A 22,677-nucleotide genomic window follows, 5' to 3' on the forward strand; every position below is an offset into this window, starting at 1 on the left:
TTCTTGATAAATTTCTTATAAGAATGATTATTATATTTTCTATGAGTAGGTAAGACAGTCGTTAGAAGCACTGTCCACGTTATTAATACCGAACGGTCACGGTGGTGGCTCAACGACCGCCGCGAATCCGATCGACACCGACAACAGTTAACCAACACTACTGTTCATTGCAATCGAACGTCGCGCAATGAAACACGTCATCTGAGCGTCGATGCGACAAACTGAATGTACCTCTTATGTTGTAACGCCTAGGGTAGCGTCGTTAACAACTGCAGTGGCCAAAAATCAAGTAACTTTATGAATATGAAGTTCCAGGAAACGTTTTACATTTAATTGTCAAATACAAACGAGTAACTGGTTGTACTAGGCGCATGTCGTAGCTTGTGTGATAAGCTATCGATAAATGTAATTGATGTTTAACTATTACAACCTAGTGGATATACCTTTTAGCGTACTGAAAACTAATTTAAAAGGTAATAGGACACACATGTAAGAAATTGCAACAAGAAACCACGCCAGAGATTGTCAGAACAGACAGAAATGTTCTCTATATAAATATATTTTAATTTCATGTTTAATATTGGCACTAAAAAGACATGTTGAAACCAACCAACGCGCAGCATAACATGCAATTTTACGAAACTTAGCTTTTATTTGGTTTTTAGAAGTAAATCCAATGTTGAAGGATTGATTGCTGTAACTGAGTGAGATCTACTGTATAATATTGTGTTAGTTAATTTATTGTAACAGGTTAAGAAGAGAGTAAGTAACTCAATGTGGTAGCTAAGTTTAAAATCGAGTGTTGATTAGCTATGGGATAAAATACACTAAACGTGAACTTAACCAGTAGAATGAAGTAGTTGAGTACGATGACGGTGCATGGGGTTAGCAATTTACAAGACTGCCTGTTATGCGTATACAATGTGATAAATACGATGGGAGTGGCAAACACGTTGGTCATACACTTGCTGTTGATGTCAACGGATAGCGACAATGAAAAAAATAAGTTTGGGAAGCCTAAGGGGAAATCGTACTTACAAGCGACACGAGGTGTGTTTAGGAGGAACATATGCGCTCAACTCGTTTTAAATTCATTCAATTGTGAATTGTATTGCGAATGAAGTAGTTCATATTGAAAACAAATCGGTAATAATTTTTGGAATTTGGGCCGACCATTACAACTATCAAGCTCAATGAATGGCACACTGCACAATTGCCAGATTTTATTGTTATAAACATAAAAAAGAAGATGCATTTTGTTCACACCTCATACATGTTGTGGCAACTTTGTCTACCAATTAATTGGGTGCAATAGGCAACTTCAAATTCTAGTCACCGTTGATTTCAAGTTTTCACGAAACATTCTCGGCGTGCATATTCAACAACACACCGAATCCGAGTGATGACATGTTTATTGTTTCAAACGATTCTTTTCAAAGTTTAACTATAATCTTAGATTGCATTAACAAATATGAATGTTTAGGGTAATCCAGACATTTGCGCAGATGCAAGGGCGTAACTAAATACAAAATGTAACTTTACCATCATTATATATTATATAAATTCCATCGCTGTTTGAAAAAAAAAAGAGCAAACAGTTTGTTTCGTTCACACCCGTAGAACTGTATTGAGATAGGATTGATATCAAATCTGTGTTGGTAACAGCTGTAAACCAATGTGAACATTAAGAATATGTCAGCCAATAGTAAAATGGATCAGACTTTACTATTGATCTTTTCATTATAATTGATGTCCACTTTGTTGTTTCTTGTTGATTTAATACAATATCGTTCGTGTGGTACTACACTATTTTGTATAATGCTTTGGTATGATGATTAACACTAATATTTATTTGTTATTTTAATATCGCCAAACGGATGTTTTGTAAAGTACATTTGAAGGCCAATTCAATTTGATTGATTTGATTTGATTTAATATTTAAGTATGATAGTTATCTAGATGAACCTGTGATATGATTACTATATTTATGTATTTGTAAATTTGTTTTGTTGATCATTCTTTAATTCTACAATTGCTTTATTACTTTTTAATATAATTGTAAAATTATTCGGATGATTCTTATTAATATTATATAAATATATACATTAACCAATGAAAATTTTATTTTCATTACTCTTCTGATGATGGGAAAAGTAGGAAAACTGTAAAGGGCTTAAATAATAAATCCTTTATTAATCCAACTTGTAAAATCAAATAATTACAGTTGAAACAACACTTCTCCATTATTCAGAGAAATATTAGCATTTAAATCAATACGTAGACAATGCATCAACCATCTCTGATGTTTTTCAATATTTCTAGTATCACTCTCATTATTTTTATTATTTGTACAAAGAAAACTAATGAAATTTTGTTCGTAACGCACCAAATTCTTGTACAGTTTCGACTCGTGCATCACAAGTAGTCTACCATCACTTTCCATATTCATATTTTCATTTTCCCTGCCCAAGTTACAAACAAGTGATACAGATTGCATTGTATGCCTGTTAATGCCATAAATATTATTCAACAATGAAATTATTTCATAAAAAATAAACCTTCTGTGATACCAAATTGCTTCATGCCCTGGATAATACACATGCAACTGCTTACACACCTCAAACAGTTCATACAGTAACAAATTCAAGTAATGGTTAGTCATCACAAAAGATTTCACATCAATATTATTGTGCCCTTCATTGTCTAAAGGCATTATAGTATGATAATAATCAACAAATCTAAAATTATGTAATATCTGAGTCAATTTTTCTGAAGCAAACATTTTATGCTTAAATTGACGCACAGCGTATTGCCGGTAATGAAAACCGGAATGCTCGGAAACATGCTGAGATATAAACTCTTGTGAATAAATCAGTTCATCTATGATGATATTAGAATCATGAATGAGTGGGAATAATTTCTCCATACACCAGATTCTATGATTCCAACCATGGTAATTGTTTGCTGAGGCAGCAACAGCCTTTTTTATTATTAAAAACTCATTGGCAAGAACTTCAGAATAATTACATTGTTGCTGTTTATTAATTAGCCATACTCTGTATGTGTAGGCTTGTAGGGATTTTGGTTTATAGCTCAAAACTAACTTGGTAAAGTGCATTTCTTGTTCATAAGACAAATATGTAAATAATTCTCTCTTTATATTCCAAAAAGTATTTACCTCTGCTTGAATTAGTAGAGCTACATTAATATACTTGTTGAGATTTTCAACATCTTCAGTAGTAGGCCTTTTTATAATCATTTTACGTAACTTTAGGATTTGAACTTGAGAATATCTGAATACCTGCTTTACACACCATGATTCCAAGCCAAGGCAATGTTCAGACTCGACATAATGGACTGGTGAGACGTTACGGTCTAGCGAATTCGTTGTTGAAGTGATGATACTGAAATCATCACTGAAAACAATTTAATTATCATTAAAGCAAGTAGGACAAGCAAGATGATAACTTCTTACATTGTAATTGGGTTTTTAATAATTGAGTTGAGATGATTAATGACTCTTTCAGCCATGTCATTATTGGAATCCACATCTATTTCATCTTCCATGGTCGCTTGGTTATTTACCATGTAAACATGTGAGTTTGTTTTTGTAATCATCAGAAGAAGGTTAGGTGAAGGTGGAGTGTGTGTAATCAGGTGGACTTCGTCGTTGTTATGTCGTGGGCCGATAGACGGCGCTGCATGCTTGTTTTACAGTTTATTTTACTCTACAATTTATTTAAATTATGTTCAGTCTTATTTTGTGCGTTGGGGTGGTGCGACGTTCGGTGACCTTGTGCGTGAATTGCAATAGGCATAATACCTGCGATCTAAACTAAACTTGAATATGTTGCATGTGGCGTGAGGAGATTTCAACGACGACACACGGGAATGCGATAAGAAAGTGTAAATTGTATTCAAAACAAATATAATTCTCGTGTCGAATGCTCACGTTTGCCAATAAATATAGGAATAAACAATACAACTCTATATTATGATTTAGATTATTAAAATTAATGAAAGATTAACTATTAAAGTGGTGTTTTGTAATTTATTTTAATCGCAAAATGTATGCTGGAGAAGCAATAATCAACAGAAAATGAATTACATCATTAAATTACGACATATCAATGCATCATACAATCACACAAAAGTGCTTAAGTTACCATAAAATACCGTGCGCGTGTGCTTTGACCGCCCGTTATTAAAATATAAACCATAAAGATTAAAATAAAAGCGGCGCTCTGCAACCTACGATTACAGGCCAAGGATAGGGCTTTTATACAATAATAAAATTAATGATTTTTTGCATTTAACTCTTAAAATTAATTGTAAACAACTTAACTTTACAGTTACAGGTAATTTCAACTACATCTTAAACACTTTTTTAACGTAAAATCTACATTTGTAAGTGCATAATAATTTAAAATAAAACTAAACAATAAAAACATGACAAATCTTCAGAGGAATGTAGTAATGTGTGATATGATCATTGTTTTTAATGTTTATATGTAAAACGGACTAATATTAAATACAAAAATTAAATGATTTGCTACAGTTTAAGAGTTAAAACTTCATTATTTTCAACCAAACACAAGAAAAAGCAAGGAAGAAACTACGAAGAAACAAACACAAGTAGAAAAGCAGCTTGGCATGGTCAAGACAAAAGTCGTTGTTTCCGTCTATAACCAGGTATGTGGAACCAAGCCCCTCTATTGATAATATTAAGTCGAGCGGTTCATGTGCGTTTGGTATTACAGCATGTACGAGTAAGTACTTGCAAAGGAGGAGCCTTGCCGTCAGGTGAGAATACATAAAGGCGTTCCAACGATCCAACTTGAAACATGGCGGACGATATCCCCTTACAAACCTAAAGCAACTCCAATTAGGAACCAACTAGAAATTTGTTTATACAGTAGAATCCGTTTATTATGACTCCGCTTATATTGACCAACCGGTTATTATGACGTACCTACACTACCAAGTTTGGTTTTCATATAAAATTCTGTATAAAAAAAGTCGGATATAATGACTTCGCTTACAGTGACATGTCGCTTATTATGACCCATTTTTAACAGATTATGTCCGGTTATATTGACCAACATGATTCTTTACACCACCGGTAATGTTCGTTGATACCCGACGACGTTCGACACGTGGCGAACTTTTTTATATTTATTGCTACATTTCTTTTATGATTGTCAAATTACTTTTATGTATTTACTATCGGAAAGACCAAATGCTTAAATAATAAATATAAGCATTCGGGCAGCAGTACCTTGTCCACGACTTAATCCGTATTTTCAATTAATCCGAATTTGGCGTGGGTCATTCATTTAATCTCAATGCTTTTAAAAACAAGAACCGCATTAAGCAATCGTTCGATTCAAATGTTTTGAAACCGAAGAGGCTTCGAAAATCCTGAAAATTAATTAAATGAAAAAACAAAAGCAGACAAAAATTACAGATTACTTGAAGTAAAAAATACACTTGTATGTGTTATAATATGCTGATTACGTGCAATTTTGATTTTGATTTAATATGTATGTATATGTACATATTTACATAAAAAGAGGTTTCATTTCACAAACGCTTTGTATGACGTCTTATTATGACGTGTTTGTCGGCGAATTCCCTTCGATGTCATTATAGCCGGACTCTACTGTATAATATTCTCCTGTATTTATTCCGCTGAATCTGGTTATGGCAGTCCAGGACATCAAAGTGTCCAGATCACAATTGGCATCATGACCATTAAATTAACCAAATTACCCAGTTGAACAATTTGTCATTACCAAGTGCAAACACAGTGACGTTTGAGTTAATGTAACCAGCAGGCGTGTGCACCATCATAACAGGTTAAATGCCGGTAGCGGCCAGAAGCGGTGTGCGGCAACAAAAGTGACATAGATATTTCCAGGCATTATTTCATATTTAAAATTATTTTTTGTTATTAAATTGTTTTAATTAAATCAAACACATTTATTGTTCCGTTTTAAATATTCCATTATTTTTAATTTGTTTATTTTTGCCAATTTTTACCTAATTTTGCGAAATTTCATGACACAGCAGTGTTTGCCAGTTCCTTTGCATCCGCAAAACGTGACGTCAGACGTCCGGTGATGGTTTGTAGATGATACAACGTTGGCAAAGTGGGTAGGTTGTCATTTTCGCGTGCATTGCATTTTCAATAGACTGCATTTTGCGGGCAGGTAGGCCAACATGTTACGTTTTCGATAACGCTTTCAGTGCAATTTAAAGCGGCAGTTTTAAAATTTAACATTCACTGCGTTATGCATTTAAAATGCACCATTTAACAAACATTACCAGAACTGTGTGCGTGGCAATTTATATTTCATTTAAAATAGATTAACCGTAAGTCAGTGTTTCGATAACAACGTAATGCCCATTTGGCATGATAATTGCCACTGACATAAAATTAAATTTATGCATTTCCATTCAATTATTCCATTACACCAATTGTCCATTTTTTACCCCACCTTTGTCTGCAGAAACTGCAGCATTTGTCCATTGTCCAATTCCATTTAAAATAATTATTCAAAATTGTCCAATTGACAATTTTAAAATTAACAAAAGAACATTCCATATTCCATTATTCCATTCCAGTTACACACAACAAAGTGTTAAAAATTTTCCAGCATTCCAATTCCACAAAATTCAATTCCATTTTGCGGCGTGTCCATTCATTTCCATTATTTAAAATGTTAATTGAACATGACTGTTCCATGAACATATTTTTTTAATTAATTTATTAATTGCACGGCAATTTGTTTATTAATTTGTTTCCATTAAAATAATTGCATTTGCAAAGTCATTGTCACGGCAGCAGTGTTGCCCATTATTTTGCGGCGATGCTGACCAGGGTTTTAAAATAATTATACAATTTGCCTGGTTATGATGCTGATGGGCGCATCGTCCGTCGCCGGCGTCGGTGAAGATGACCCAGCCGGCTTTTGATTTGATATTATAATGTTTTTGCTTGCGCGTGCGGTAGCATTAAAGATGATTTCGGTGCCTTCATATCGCTGTTCCTTTTTTCGATCATGCAGTTTTGAAATGGATTAAATTTGACTTCCTCGTGCCTATTATTTCGTTTATAATGGATCGGATTTTCAACGATGTATTGACGGCATCCATGTTTGCATTCGTAGTCATTTAGAACTACTGGAAAGGAATCTGATAAAGGTGTAATTCTGTATGGAAAAGGACTGTAGTACGCAATGCACTGATCATGCTGGAAATGAACAGTGGCAATTAACCGGATAAGCATATTCACAGACAACTCTACAGTATACCGCAACATTCTCATCGGTATCTCCGCACGTACTAATATTTTTCAATGATATCATGTTCTAAAAGAATTAATTTATTATAATTTATGCGTATGTATCATTGTAATTGGATCAAGTAAAATGATCACTTAATTGAATTTGTGCACATTGTTTTACTAGTAAATTTAAGCAAATCGATCACTTTATACAAATGAGTTTTTGGAATGGACATTCGATATGCCACTCTCTTTTTTGATAGTATTCTGTTAGCGTTTGTTCAAATACATTTGATAAATAGCTACTTGGGGAATAATGTGTTCAAAGGTTGCCAAAAAAACAATGTTTCTTTTTAATGTGTATAATATCGCAAATAATACAATATTTTTTATATCATTACTAAATTTGTTTTCAAACATAATTTATTTGTTTATTTCTTGAATCATATACAGAAATGTAACTCTCACTAGAATTATTATATAACTCTTAAATATATATATATATATATATCTACCGCTACTCTTGTACGGGCTTTGAACCCGAGTCTCATCTACCGCTACCATCGTACGGTACCCTGAACACGAGTCACTTCTAACGCTAGCCTCGTACGGTATATATATATATATATATATATATATATATATATATATATATAATATATATATATATATATATATATATATATATGTATATATATATATATATATATACCGTACGAGGCTAGCGGTAGAAGTGACTAGTGTTCAGGGCACCGTATGAGGGCAGCGGTATAAGTGACTCTTATTCAGGGTACCGAACGACGGTAGTGGTAGAAGTGACTCGTGTTCAAAGCACCGTACAAGAGTAGCGGTAGAAGTGACTCTTTTCAGGGTACCGTACAAGGGTAGCAGTAGAAGTGACTCGGTTCAGAGCACCGTCCGAGGCTAGCGGTAGAAGTGACTTTTGTTCAGAGCACCGTACAAGGGTAGCGGTAAAAGTGACTCTCATATATAACTCTCTTATATAACTCTTAAATTTTTAGACTACAAAATTCACGCGAATTCAGTATTGCATTATTCGGTTGATATTTTCTTAGTCCTAGATTTATGTTTTGAGGGTTTTTTATAAAATAGGTTGCTGGGCGCAGTAACTTTTCTTTAGTCTCCTTTGATAGTCTTTGCAGAATTGCTAGTATGAGGAAAAGCTTATTGTGGTAATCAGGATGGCAACCACAATTAAGCCACAAATGAGCCCCATGTAAAATTGTGATAAAATGAATCCAGAACAATCACAACAATTTTCAGCAAACGTCTCGCAGATAATAATCTATTTTAATCATATTTATGCCATATCTAATATAGATTTCAGTAGTGCAGCTCTTACTAAATTACAAACATTAATACATTCAAACATATTTTAACAAACAGTGAGATTTTTAAATAGTTATAAAAATTAAGCCATTGATTTGTTTAACCAAGCTACACATCATTTCAACCAAAAAAATAGAAGTTGCAAGGAGCGTGCCAATAAGTAAAAACCAAAATGGCGCTTGTAAGATTTCCAGTGTTAGTTTCTTTGGTTGGATTGCTTCCGGGCTGTGGTCTAAAAACCTTAAAAGTTCATATATTGTAAACTGTTTCCGGTACATATGCCATTCCCAGAATATAGTTAATCCCGTTTCTCTGCATCTCAAGATAAAATCATTTAATTCGGGTAGTAAAGAAGCATACACACTGTTTCGTGCCATAATATGAGTAAAAGCCAATTGAGTTCCATCTTTTAGGAGTTGATAGTTTATAACATTGATTGTACGTAAATCTAATGAAACTAGAACGAACACATAAAAATATTAATTATACCAAACCTATCGCATATCCCGTACTTCCTGTTCCGGTTATAAACGTTTGCTCAGCTACTCGAGCACCATTCTTTACTTTTCGCTCAAGATCAATAGCGTATTTAGCAATTTTTCTGAACTCATTTATGTTCTAATTAAATAGAAAACGTCATTATTGAGCATACAAAATATACGAACTTACCTCAAGAACATTTCTCGTTTTATCAAATATTGCACTACCTAACGTGCTATAAAAACTTTTATCAAACCATGTTTCTCAATGTCATCTTCTGTTTTAATTCCAGGCTCATACTTAGGCATCACCATTTGAGTAACAACGCTCGATGAAAATAATGATGAATATATTACTAGTAACATTAATACAAGGGCAAGGATAAAACGGGGACGGAAATGACGTGGTGTTTCATAGTTAGTCAATGGTTGCAATAAAAACAAACGCAAAACGATCAAAACTGGTGTGTTGGCAATAGATTGCTTTAGACCTAGTTCTAACCAAAAGTATCCCAATGTAAATAGTGCTGAAAGTAGTATCAATGTCCATAGTGGAATTTCAAACACTTGTATGAGTTGCAACCAATGATTGGCTAATCTACGATTTTTTATATAAAATTACAAAGTTATTACTCGACACACTCTTATTGTAGTGCATACTATATTTTGCAACTTACCCTGGTTTTGGAACTACGAATACTTGTGAAAAAATAGTGGCTGGATATGTTTGTGGAAATTGAGCTTGATTTGAGGTCCTGTCGGCTAATAGAAATGCTCCTTTTTCATTTGCAATTGCAATAAAATCTTCATTTATGACTTCTGGGTGGAGCAAAACTTTTAAATATGTTGCAAAGTGTTCAATGATATATGAGTCTACTCCATGTAAATACCCTGAGTTTGTTATTATTTTGAGTGGATAATATGCGTGAATTTGAAGTTTAATAGCGGCATTAGGATACTTCGTCCACCTATCATCGAAGAACCCATCGATACCAACCGAACCAGGTTCATCCGTAAATCGAGTTTTTATAATCTCCCAGCGATTCAATACAACAAGTTTCTTTCGTGCGAGATCAGTATGACCAAAAATATAGAAATATTTGTCGTTTGACATAATGATAACTACATTGATGCCGAAGTTACCAGGATTGTTAAGATACGCCTGAAGGGACTTGGTATTCAGAATAATGATTGCTTTCATATCGCTGTTCCTTTGTTGGACCATGCAGGTTTTAAATGGGTTAAAATTGATTTGACCACGCTTATTATTTGGAATATACTTGAGCGGGTTTTCAACTATATATTGACGGCATCCGTGTTTGCATTGATAGTCATTTAGAACTACTGGAAATGAATCTGATAAAGGTGAAATGCTGCGTGGATTAGGGCTGTAATGCGCAATACACTGATCATGCTGGAAATTAACAGTAGCAATTACTTTTATGAGCAAATTTAGAGACAACTCTATACTATACGCCAACATTCTCTACTGCGTCTCCGCACGTATTAATATTTTCTATGATATTATCCTTAATTTATACGTTTGTATCATTATAATTATATCAAGCAAAATGATCGTTTAATTGAACTCAATCGCATTGTTTTATGAATAAATAAAAGCAAATTGATCACAATATTCAAATGAGTTTTTGGAATGGGAATTCAATAAGCCACTATCATTTTTGATAGAATTATGTTAGCGTTAGTTCAGATACATTTGAGTAATAGCCACCTGGGTAAAAAAATGTGTACGAATTATGACTAAACCGAAATTTTAAAATAATTGTCGAATAAATTGTTCGACATACAAACTTCTCACTGCATAATATTTCTACGGCGCAGAGATATTATTTGTTCAAACAAAATCGAATTAAAATGAAAAAAAAAACTGTTCACCTTTTTATTACTGCAATAATTTTAACAAATTATAACTGATAATCATCAGGATGGTACAACTCCGATAATAATCGATAGACATAAGAAGTTGCGTTGCCACCTCTATAACATAAAACAATTATTAAACAACATTAAAAATCACGCACTGTGAGCTTTACTTACTGATGGGTTATAAACAAAGTAACCAACTCAGGTGGCACATAGTCAAATACTGGATTATAAACATGTGCAACATCAAGCACTTTACCACTCGAATATGGCAGAACATATGAAGGTGATGCTATATTATTAAAGGCTTCCTGCTCATAGGAACACACATATTGTGGTGTTAGCTTGTATAAATGTGACAAAACCATTACCTATATAAATATAGACAAATTAAAGACAAGATATTAATAATTTTAATCTAGTTATTTATCTTACTGGTACTGAACATTCCTTAGCTGCCAGTGCAACAGATTGCACTCCACTTGAAGCCCTCAATCCACCATTAGCCATAATTGAATGCACGCCAATGATGACTTTATTCACCCTGGACATAATAGCAAATACAGCACTGTCAGGCACAACAGTAGTATGAATTTTACCATTTGCCAATTCAGTTGCCATCATTTGGCCCTGAAATTGCTTTCAATTTGAAAATTACTTCATAATTATGTAATAATAATATACCTGTTTATAATCTGGTGCATTTTCTACAACAATAACTTGAAAATTTCTTGTCTTGGCTGCATTCTTCAAAAATCTTGTTACCAAATTTGATTTGCCCACAGTTAAAATTATTTCATTAGAATGAATATGCTCAGAGGCTTGTTCAGCTATATTGGAAGCAGCTGTTTCAAGCTCCACCTTGTATTCTGACAAGTGGTCCTTTAAACTGCTCCTTAAAGAAACCAGCTCTTGATTAAAATTACCCATACTGTCAGTTGAATGGGCTGTAACTAGATGATGCAATGACTGCTGCAAATCATTAATTCTCTGTGCCTGCTTATGCTTCTCAGCATTGTAGGTTGTTGTGTAGATTTCCCTGATCAGTTTTAGAATGTGTCTTATTACATTTGTGGGGATTGTGGCAAAAGGTAGTGTTTCAGTGATGAGATTAAGTTGTTCCTTAATAATGTTTATAAGCTCTCTAAAAATAAATATTTAATATTAGAAGTATTCAATATTGTGAGACATACTGAGCTGTTTTCCATTCTTCATCTGTTATAATCTCCTCTACAATTTGCACTGTCCTCAGGGCAATATCATAAGATCGATGAAGTTTTCTAAAACAATCAGAAATGTTGTGAAATAATTTCAAGTTCTAGGAAATCAAACAGTATTACTCGTATCTAATTTCGCTTATTAAATTAGCAAACGTGTATTTCTCGCCGTTTGTAGGCATTGTAAGAAAAATATGTCTATGGCTTAAAAAGCTTTCAAGGGCCAGGGGACGGGAACGAGCAAGTTGAACAGGTTATAACATTTATAAAGTGAAAGTTATAAGGCTACGTTAACCCTTGATAATGAAGGAATACCACGGATCTGTATACTCATCGATAATTAGTCAAATTTATCGCTTCATGGTTTTATTTAAAACTCAAACAGTGATCAATGGATTATCTAAATAATTGATTGAATATTAATACAAGGCATTTGAATGTTTTTGCATGTTTTGTCTGATTTATATGTTTTTTGTTTGTTTTAAAACTTAAACAGCTCAAAGGGCTGTACTATAATGGTTAGAACACATATCAAAAGTAAGACAATTAAGTTTCCTTTCTTATAAATTTAATTTTTCATTGTATAAAAATTGTTGTTGAATTAAATTTTTTGCGGATGTCAATCTGGTTACGCCACAAAAAACATTACAGGTTCCGGTCAAATACTGTACGCAATTACAGTTTTCTAGAAAAATCAAGCCATTCCGACATCTGCCACTAGATGGCGCTAATAATTTTAAAATGGGGATATATTAAATGCACTTTAGTTAAAATACAATCCACTTGAACAGCCGCACTTAAGTTTTCATACTTTGCACTAAGAAATGCATATTATGCACTATAGATTGTATAACTTATATTTTAATACAATGCACTTATATATTCAGGTTTAAGCTTAAATTTGCTTTGAATCAACTTTTTAAATTGAAACTTTATAATTGGCATGTAATTAAACGAACTTTATTTTTTCGATTTTTAACTTGTCAATTCATGAAATGCACTTATAATTAATGTTTGCACTTAAAAATACAGAACTGAACTTAAAAATAAATATTTGCACTTTGAAAAAATAATTCCACTTGAATAAAATGCTTTCCACTATGAAATTAATACTTTGCACTTATAAAACTGGCAGTATTAAGTACGTGCCGTATTCTTAACCAAACATTCGCCAATAGAGCGCGCCACTATGCATTAGTCAACTGCAAAACTGCAAAATGTCAAACATCCTCCTATACGTGCTTGCATTCTTCCTCTGCAGTAGGAAATATATGAATGGCGGATAAGAATTGTTTACTTTAGCGTGGTAGCGAGCGTGTTTAGCGAGGTAGGCTACCTTGTTTGGTATTATTTGTGTGGCGGAGGGTGATAGAAGGGGCCGGCTAAGAGTACGGCACGTACTTAATACTGCAAGTTTTATAAGTGCAAAGTATTTATTTCATAGTGGAAAGCATTTTATTCAAGTGGAATTCATTTTTCAAAGTGCAAATATTTATTTTTAAGTTCAGTTCTGTATTTTTAAGTGCAAACATTATTTATAAGTGCATTTAATGAATTGACAAGTTAAAAATCGAAAAAATAAAGTTCGTTTAATTACATGCCTTTTAAAATGATATGTTACTTTTTTCATCGTCATTATGTGTGCCGATAGATGGCGATGTTTGCTTTTTCATGTTTATTTATTTTGCAATTTATTTTCAGTCAGTCTTAATTTGTGTGTCGTCGTTGTACGACGTTCGCCGGTTTTAAAGTTTGTTCCTCGTTTAGTGATGGCAGTCGCTGCTCACCAAGGTTATTTCTTAATTCGGTAATAGTATTATTCCAATATACCGAGTCACTTCCTATCGCTGGTTTATACGCATTTATCGTCACACGAAGTATTTTGAAGAGTTTCATTCGTTTAATGCAATAATTCGGCGATTGCATTTTGTGCTCATTTTTGCCATTTGTATTGAAACTTTTTAATTGGATTTTGCATGCGGAGTTCCACTAAACAAGTTTTCTAGTCGCATTCCCTGAGTTGGCTATCTTGCATGCGACCTTGTTGTGCGTGTTGTTTTGCGGCGTTCGCGCAGTATTATCGAATGTTGCAGCATGCCGGCGCTGATGTCGTGCGTGGGGTGCTCAGCGTAGTTTTGTGCCGGCGTTGTTTGTATTGGATTTGTAATTCGGTAAACCGCGTTCATTTCGATTGTCCATCATCTATATTTAGTTATTACTGACGTGTTTAGTGTTTTATTAGTAGGTAATCGGGTGTCAACCATACACAATCGTTAATTTTTTGCTATAAACTTGTTTACACTTAACGCTCGCGAGGTACAGGTAGTATGAACCTGCAACGTCTTGCAACGTTTGTTGTGATATTATTTAGTTAGTGTATGGAATTTTGCTGACTATATGTACGCAAGTAATCTTGCCCCGGGAACATGGACAATGTTCTCCATGAAAGCCTAGAAAGAACGGTAAAATGCAGACTTTCTTTTTTTCGTTTTCTGAAATTATTGTCCTTGTTTAATTCACTTATTCGTGCATTCATTGTTCTAAAAGTTTTATCGATACGCTTATGTCGCGTTGGAACAATATCTTATCTTGTTATTGTTGTGAACATGCTTTTCTGTTTGTGTCTAGTATATACTGTTTATATTCAATTCCATTTCATTTATACGCGCCAGTTAATTTAGCATCACATGTATTTTTATTACAATATTATATGTGTACACTTGTCCACTTCTATCATGATTAATATTTATTTAATTTTAGAATTTGGAGTGTAAAACATCCACTGATGCATATTGCGGTGGAAAATACACTCGAGAATCGCCTGCCCCGACATCAACCAAAAGAACACCTACCTGTCTGGTGGAGAGCAGCTACGTTTTGATGGGATGCGATATCTTTGTCCCTTATCTTGCAATCATTTCTTGCGCCCGGACAATATTTTCTAACTAATACAAATAATGCGCACAAGGAAGGAGACAAAAAATACTTCCCGTCTTATAAACCACGAACGCATTTATTTATTTCACTTATAATTAGAATGGTATATATTAAGGGCCCTTTGATAATTAATTTGATGAATGCTTGTGGAATAACATGCAGTGTAAACTCTTTATAACGATTCTTACTAAAATTAGTTGATATAGGACGGAATTTGCCACAAAATGTCTACATATTTCTAGGTCATTATAAAACAATGTTATCAAGAGTTTACATTGTATTGCACATTTAATCGCCTCACGACTTTTACTGTATCGCATTATTGCTTGTCGCGCTAATGGGGCGAGTTTGCGTTTCATTTGTTGGTAGTAATTCGGATAAGGGTATTTGGTAGTTGCCGCACTGTTGTCGTCTAGCTTTGACTCGCGAAGGGGGCGTCTCTAGAGTTGTCAAATTAAACTCTGTGGGGTTTTATTAGTTTGTTGCAAGAATTCGACTTGTAACCCGCGAAAATTTACATAAAGGGTAACTTTTTCACACTTTTCCGTGAAATATTTGTATATTTTCGGGTTTACACGAAATCTAAGCGGCTCAGTAACTTCACCGTGGCGTAGAAAGATGCAGAATTAAATTTTCCGTTGGGTTGTATTTTTTAGCGGTAGAAGTGACTCGATTCTGGGCACCTTACGAAGCTAGCGGTGGAAGTGACTCGTGTTCAGCGCACCGTATGAAAGTAGCGGTAGAAGTCACCCGATTCTGGGCATCTTACGAAGCTAGCGGTAGAAGTGACTCGATTCAGGGCACCATAGGAAACTAGCGGTAGCAGTGACTCGTGTTCAGGGCACCGTATGAACCCGGTAAAAATTTACATAAAAGGGTAATTTTTTCACTCCATTTCGTGAAATATTTGTATATTACCGGGTTTGCACGCGATCTAGGCGGCGAAATAACTTCAGCGTCTAGAGATGCGCAATAAAATTCTCCGTCGGGTGGTATTTGTTTGTTGCAGGAATTCGGCCTACAACCCGCGAAAATTTGCAAATAAGTGTAAATTTTCAACCCTTTTACGTGAAATATTTGTGTTTTTTCAGGTTTGCTCGCGATCTAGGCGGCTCACTATCTTCAGCGTGGCGTTTAGAGATGCGGTATTAAATTCTCCGTCGGGTTGTATTTGTTTGTTGCAGGAATTCGACCTGCAACCCGCGAAAATTTGCATGCAAATGTGATTTTTATCAACCTTTCTCGTGAATCGTTTGCATTTTTTCGTGTTTGCGCGGGATCTAGGCGGCTCACTAACGTCAGCGCGGCGTCTGGAGATGCGGAATTAAATTTTCCGTCGGGTTATATTTGTTTGTTGCAGGAATACGACCTGCAACCCGCGAAAATTTGAATAAAACTGCGATTTTTTCACCTTTTATCGTGAAATGTTTGTAATTTTTCGGGTTTGCACGCGATCTTGGCGGATCATTAACTTTAGCGCGGCGTCTAGAGATGCGGAATTAAATTTTCCGTCGGGTGGTATATGTTTGTTGCTGGAATTCCGCCTGCAACCCGCGAAAATTTGCATAAAATTGCGATTTTCTTACCTTTTATCGTGAAATGTTTTTTTTTTTTTCGAGTTTGCACACGATCTTGGCGTTTCATTAACTTTAGCGCGACGTCTTGAGATGCGGAATTAAATTCTCCGGCTCGTGGTATATGATTGTTGCAGGAATTCGACCTGCAACTCGCGAAAATTTGCTTAAAATTGTGATTTTTCATTGTTTTTTCGGGTTTGCGCGCTGTCTCGTCGTCTCAGTAACATAAGCGTGGCGTTAAATGATGCGGAATTAACTTCTCCGTCGGGTTGTCATTGTTTATTATAAAAGCTTAGGCAGCAGTGTGCGCATAGATACATTTTGTGTATGTGCGTGTGATCCTGTATTCTACATTTCCTTTTTTTTGCCTTCTTTGTGTTATTCATGTTGAAGTTGAATTCTTGTTTAATTGTGTATGAGACTTGTGTTGTTTTCCCTATGTACTAATGTGTCTGTTACTTCTGTTTATGTTTGCTTGCACCTTGAGTTGTGTGTTTTAAACGATTTATAATGAATATCAATATGATTATTGTAAAAAAAGAACGATTATGATGAAGAAATTGGCTGCGATTCTTGCGGCGAAAACAAAAACCCTCAATACAACTTTTACAGATATAAATTCCCATTGATTGTTTCTATGTTTCCTTCTATATACGCACTTACCGGTAGAATCCATCATGTACGCATGCGCTGCATACTTTACTTTGCTTGCGCACTCAATATTGTCATCTGTCCTTGGCTCCGGCAGTGTTAATTGTGCAGTCTTAGCGCATATCCGTGGTATTACATCTCGTGTTTTTAAAGTGCAATATTCAATTGGCAATCAACTGCAGTTAATGACAAATGAGTTACGATTAATTGTTTGAAATTTTCATAAATGCGCTAATTTATTGTCTTCTTGTAAGTTTCTTCAGGCGGATATTACAATGTGGATGCAACATTTGTTGAAGACTATTGTGATGAGAAAATTTACATAGTAAGTAATATATTATTACCATATTAAATCATATTTTTGTTATCTTTATATTTGGGTGCTATAAAGTTTTAGTTAAATTTGCGAATTAAAAATGAATTGAAGTCACAAATCACAGCGCATCTAATTTGTGTTTGTTTTTAGACGTCAAGGAGTTGAACGTGATCTCGGTGCACGAGATCGTGCAATCGTGCCCGCATTCAATTGTGAGTATTGAAATTCTTATCATTTTTATATCTGCTCCGTTCACGTAGCCTGCTATATCTTTTCCTTGTTTAGTCGATCGTGCGATGTTGTTCGGTATACACGTGTTTGGATCACAAGTCGATCTTCGTAACTAGTTTGCGCGTTTCTTGTGATTTTAAGTCGATAGTTGAATTAGAATCGATCAGCAAAGATAACATTTAGAATTAACGGGCTAGTGCGGCGTGCAGTTAATGGATTATCGCGCGTGGAAGCCAGAATTGTGCAGTTTTACATTGTGCGCACGTTTTTGCCGTCGGCCGTCGGATATCGACACGAAGAATTCTTACTGGATTTATATATTTTAGTACATTTATTAAATAATTCAAACGTGGAAATATTTTCGATTGTTTCCCGTGTGGAATGAAGTCCGTAAAATCTAATCCGTACCAGTTTGTGAAGATTAAACATTCAAGTAAGTGTAACTTGTAACTTTAGTCACTTTTGTAAGTAACGTTGAACACATGTACTTAAATTTGTGTATGTACTGTCTTGATTAAATGAGTTTGAATAAAATATAATTTAATAGTATATTTTGAAGCAGTTATCTCTCTGTGTTCCTATTGTCGTTTTCAGGATTTGATTTAAAAATTATATTTGATTACCTGTGTTTGAAATGCGTATAAGTGATGTATAAATGTTGATGTTTTTAAAAAGGTTAGGTATAGAACAACATTTATACCTGAAACGAATAGCATTTGATAAGTGAGCGTTGTGGCTCAGGTGGCATGTGCATATGCTAGCATGCTGGAGGTTCATGGATCGAATCTCAGTTGTACGAAGTAGTTTTATTAAATAATAAGAAATTTACGAAATGTGGGTTGCAGACCACCAAAATTCAAGATTCATTTGTTAGAAATATCTTGAAAAGCAGAGTACGACGAAGCAACAATAAGAATAAGTAGAAGAGATGGCGGAGGAGTAAGGAAAAAGGAGAGTAAGTAGAGAGGCAGCAGGAGAGAATAGGAGAAACAAGAAGAGAATAGAGAAGAGAGTACAGGAAGAAAAGAGAATAGGGGTGACAGAATTTTTAAATTTTTTGGCACGTGTCGTTATAAGACATCGCCCACTGCTTCGATGCGTCCATTGCTCCCGGCCCATCCTACAGCTACGATGTCTCTGCGCTTCATCCCCGGAATTATCAGGCATATCAACAATTTTTATGGTGGGGGATCATCCCCAGAGAGAGGGAACTCCTTATAAGGACAGCCTTTTAAGAACTTGTAAAAATATTTCTAATTTTTAAGTCGCCTCAAGGGAGGGGACACTTCAAAATATTCTTACAAGTTCTTACCTGTACCTGAAATGAAAGATGGAGTACACAAATCATACAGGATACCTTAACAATTTTTATAGTGGGGATCATCCCCCGAGTGGGAGAACTCCTTATAAGGACTTGTAGATATATTTCCAAGTGTCGTCTCTTTCAGAATCGACGACAAAACTAACTAAGAAATGCACTCCTGTTCTGACCTATACCTGAAATGATAGAAAGGAGAGGTGCACAAATCATATGACATTACCATTGCCTTTTACATTTCTTTATTAACAAATTAAATACAATACAACTTCAGAACTTGCAAGTTCAATATCTAGAGAACAATGACGTCATTGTAAAACATGTTTATGACCTGCATAGCCGCGCTATGCTAACTGCTGCGAAATTACAAAAGATAACACTGGAAAATAGCAAATTAGGCCCTGTTTTCGCGTGACATCAGTGGAAAATTATATACAGGGTGTATCAAAAGAAAATCTTCAATTAAAAAAGAAAATCACCCAAAACAATATAGATTGCTCATTTTTCACTGGGCATTAAAGAAAATTTATATACAAGGTGATAGAAAAAGAAAATCAAAAATACAAGTGTTATTAACTGTTTCCTCCTGGATATCTAAAAGTGATATGTGCGGGGAGAGAAACATAATAAATAATACATTTACAAATAATTATAATTTTATATGACATCTTTTAAAGCAATACTAACACAAGACGGAAAATTTAATTCCGCATCTCTAGACGCCATGCTGAAGTTACTTCGCCGTCTAGATCGCGTGCAAACCCGAAAAAACACAAACATTTCACAAAAAAAGGTTGAAAAATTACTCTTATAAGCAAATTTTCGCGGGTTGCAGGTCGAATTCCTGCAACAACTAAATACCACTCGACGGAAAATTTAATTCCGCATCTCTAGACGCCATGCTGAAGTTACTACGCCGCCTAGATCGCGTGCAAACCCAAAAAAACACAAACATTTCCCAAAAAAGGATGAAATATTACGCGTATATGCAAATCTACGTGGGTTGCAGATTTAATTCCTGCAACAATTAAATATCGCCCGACGGAGAATTTAATTACGCATCTTTAAATGTCACGATGAAATTACTACGCCGCCTAGATTGCGTGCAAACCCTAAAAGACACAAACATTTCACAAAAAATAGTTGAAAAATTACACTTATAAGCAAATTTTCGCGGGTTGCAGGTCGAATTCCTGCAACGATTAAATACCACGCGACGGAGAATTTAATTCCACATCTCTAGATGCCACGCTGAAATTACTACGCCGCCTAGATCGCGTGCAAACCCAAAAAAACACAAACATTTAACAAAAAAGGGTTGAAAAATTACTCTTATAAGCAAATTTTCGCGGGTTGCAGGTCGAATTCCTGCAACAGCTAAATACCACTCGACGGAAAATTTAATTCCGCATCTCTAGACGTCACGCTGAAATTACTACGCTGTCCAGATCGCGTGCAAACCCGAAAAAACACAAACATTTCACAAAAAAGGGTTGAAATATTACTCTTATATGCAAATTTACGCTGGTTGTAGGTCGAATTCATGCAATAATTAAATACCACTCGACGGAAAATTTAATTCCGCATCTCTAGACGTCACGCTGAAATTACTACGCCTCCTAGATCGCGTGCAAACCCGAAAAAACACAAACATTTCACAAAAAAGGGTTGAAAAATTACTCTTATATGCACATTTTCGCGGGTTGCAAGTTTGAATTCCTGCAACAATTAAATACCATCCGACGGAGAATTTAATTCCGCATCTCTAGACGTCACACTGAAATTACTACACCGCCCAGATCGCGTGCTAACCCGAAAAAACACAATCATTTCATAAAAAAAGGGTGGAAAAATGACTCTTATATGCAAATTTTTGCCGGTTGCAGGTCAAATTTCTGCAACAATTTAAAACCACGCGACGGAGAATTTAATTACGCATCTTTGGATGCCACGATGAAGTTAGTCCGCCGCCTAGATCGCGTGCAAACTCGAAAAAACACAAACATTTCACAAAAAAGGGTTGAAAAATTACTCTTATCTGCACATTTTCGAGGGTTGCAGGTCGAATTCCTGCAACAATTAAAGACCACGCGACGAAGGATTCAATTTCGCATCTCTAGACGCCACGATAAAATTACTACGTCGCCCAGATGTCGTGCAAACCCGAAATAACACAAACATTTCACAAAAAAGGGTTGAAAAATTAGACTTTTAAACAAATTTTCGCGGGTTGCAGGTCGAATTCCGGCAACAAATAAATACCATCCGAAATTTAATTTTGTATCTCTAAACGCCGCGTTGAACTTTAAAAAAATTTAAAACAGGCAACTATCCATAGGCACAATACAGGTGATCTAAACTAAACTAGAATAAACTGTACGCGGCATGAAACGTGTACGACGGAAAACACCTGCGTAATTTGCAATTCCGGGTTCCACGCGCAATATGGTAATATTGCGCTTGTTTGGTAAATCAAAATCTTATCTCAATCTGCGGCCCGTCGGCAAGTATTCCTTAGTCACGTACTGGCGAATATACTACTAAATTCGCATCCAACGGAAATAATACATTAAAATGTTGACTACCTGTGATAATACTCCGATTGGTAAAATTATTCAAGCGGTTCTATCTTCTGCGGATGACGAATATAATTCTTGGCTAATTCTTGGCCGAAATTGGCCGAAACCGAAACCGAAACCGAAATTTCGGTCGGTCTCTACTAGAAACCAACAAAAAAAAAAAGAAAACTTAATTGTCGCGTAAAATTCAATGATAAATTAATGAAAAATTAAAATTCGATTTGCGTTATTATGATTTCTTATGCGGACAGAGTGCCAGATTTTACATCAAATATTTAAGTGATATCTGCTTAAGTGATCTGCTGATGATAAAAATGTTTTGCTGATGATAATTTTATAATAAAGTATTTCACCGATTGTAAAATTGTAAGTTAGATTCATGATTCGCGAATTGAAGAATTCTTGCTTAAATTTACGATGGCAATACAAACTACAACGATGTGATATATCTACAGGTAAACAAACTTATCTCTTGTGCGAATTCACGTGGTCGCACACGGACACGGTGTGCACTCACTACCACCAACAAGCAATATTTAACGCGAAATCGTGCATCGTAGTGGCATCTAACCGACTATTACCCAAAGGGACCTCCTAAGGAAGCAGCATGGCAGCAATATGCATCTGATTGACCTAGCGAAATTTTAATTCTTAAGAAAAAAAAATGCCAAGGGGGGGTGCTTGATACTTTTTTTCGACGATTTTTGATAATTAATATCTTTTAAACTAAACGCGATAGCTACCAACGAATCGTTGATTATGAAAGATTGAAAAATTCCCTATCGGATAAAAATATAAAATAAGTATATTTCCTACAGTAAAAGGTCGAAAAACGCGACTAAAAGTGCTA

The 22,677-nt window shown here is 34.9% G+C and overlaps 3 protein-coding genes and 2 long non-coding RNA genes across 12 annotated transcripts in view; 2 read left to right on the forward strand and 3 right to left on the reverse strand.

The window, feature by feature from the left end:
- LOC135801214 (GRAM domain-containing protein 2A-like) overlaps positions 1-2,119 on the forward strand; it is a 33,255-nt gene extending 31,136 nt beyond the window's left edge. For all 6 annotated transcript variants that reach the window (XM_065314604.1, XM_065314606.1, XM_065314605.1 and 3 more), the window contains one exon: positions 50-2,119. In XM_065314604.1, coding sequence (XP_065170676.1) covers positions 50-151 — 102 coding nt within the window. In that variant the 3' untranslated portion in view covers positions 152-2,119. The remainder of the gene's footprint in view (positions 1-49) is intronic.
- Positions 2,120-2,173: 54 nt separating this feature from the next.
- temp (protein prenyltransferase alpha subunit repeat-containing protein tempura) lies at positions 2,174-3,671 on the reverse strand. Its single transcript, XM_065314610.1, has 2 exons — positions 3,476-3,671; positions 2,174-3,416 (listed from the first exon to the last, which is right to left on the reverse strand). The coding sequence occupies exons 1-2, from the start codon at positions 3,616-3,618 to the stop codon at positions 2,219-2,221; spliced, it is 1,341 nt and encodes a 446-aa protein (XP_065170682.1). The 5' UTR covers positions 3,619-3,671; the 3' UTR covers positions 2,174-2,218.
- Positions 3,672-8,757: 5,086 nt separating this feature from the next.
- LOC135801227 (uncharacterized) lies at positions 8,758-9,756 on the reverse strand. The gene is made up of 3 exons (XR_010550333.1): positions 9,308-9,756; positions 9,151-9,256; positions 8,758-9,095 (listed from the first exon to the last, which is right to left on the reverse strand). It is a non-coding gene; the product is annotated as an uncharacterized lncRNA (long non-coding RNA).
- A 1,247-nt stretch (positions 9,757-11,003) lies between these two features.
- eIF2Bbeta (eukaryotic translation initiation factor 2B subunit beta) lies at positions 11,004-12,510 on the reverse strand. The gene is made up of 6 exons (XM_065314613.1): positions 12,342-12,510; positions 12,195-12,281; positions 11,686-12,145; positions 11,437-11,631; positions 11,176-11,372; positions 11,004-11,115 (listed from the first exon to the last, which is right to left on the reverse strand). The coding sequence occupies exons 1-6, from the start codon at positions 12,398-12,400 to the stop codon at positions 11,043-11,045; spliced, it is 1,071 nt and encodes a 356-aa protein (XP_065170685.1). The 5' UTR covers positions 12,401-12,510; the 3' UTR covers positions 11,004-11,042.
- Positions 12,511-13,933: 1,423 nt separating this feature from the next.
- On the forward strand, positions 13,934-18,479 carry LOC135801224 (uncharacterized). Of its 3 annotated transcripts, none has more exons than XR_010550329.1 (4): positions 13,934-14,025; positions 14,979-17,708; positions 17,850-17,911; positions 17,985-18,479. It is a non-coding gene; the product is annotated as an uncharacterized lncRNA (long non-coding RNA). The 3 variants fall into 3 exon arrangements; XR_010550328.1 differs by having other exon boundaries at positions 14,979-15,258; positions 17,638-17,708; positions 17,850-18,479; XR_010550327.1 differs by having other exon boundaries at positions 17,850-18,479.
- Positions 18,480-22,677: the final 4,198 nt, after the last annotated feature.

The sequence above is a fragment of the Atheta coriaria genome, unplaced genomic scaffold, assembly GCF_025399875.1.
Source record: "Atheta coriaria isolate IRGN ID8LTWV9N9 unplaced genomic scaffold, Caltech_Dcor_3.1 hic_scaffold_10_pilon, whole genome shotgun sequence".
In the NCBI taxonomy this organism is placed as follows: domain Eukaryota; kingdom Metazoa; phylum Arthropoda; class Insecta; order Coleoptera; family Staphylinidae; genus Dalotia; species Dalotia coriaria.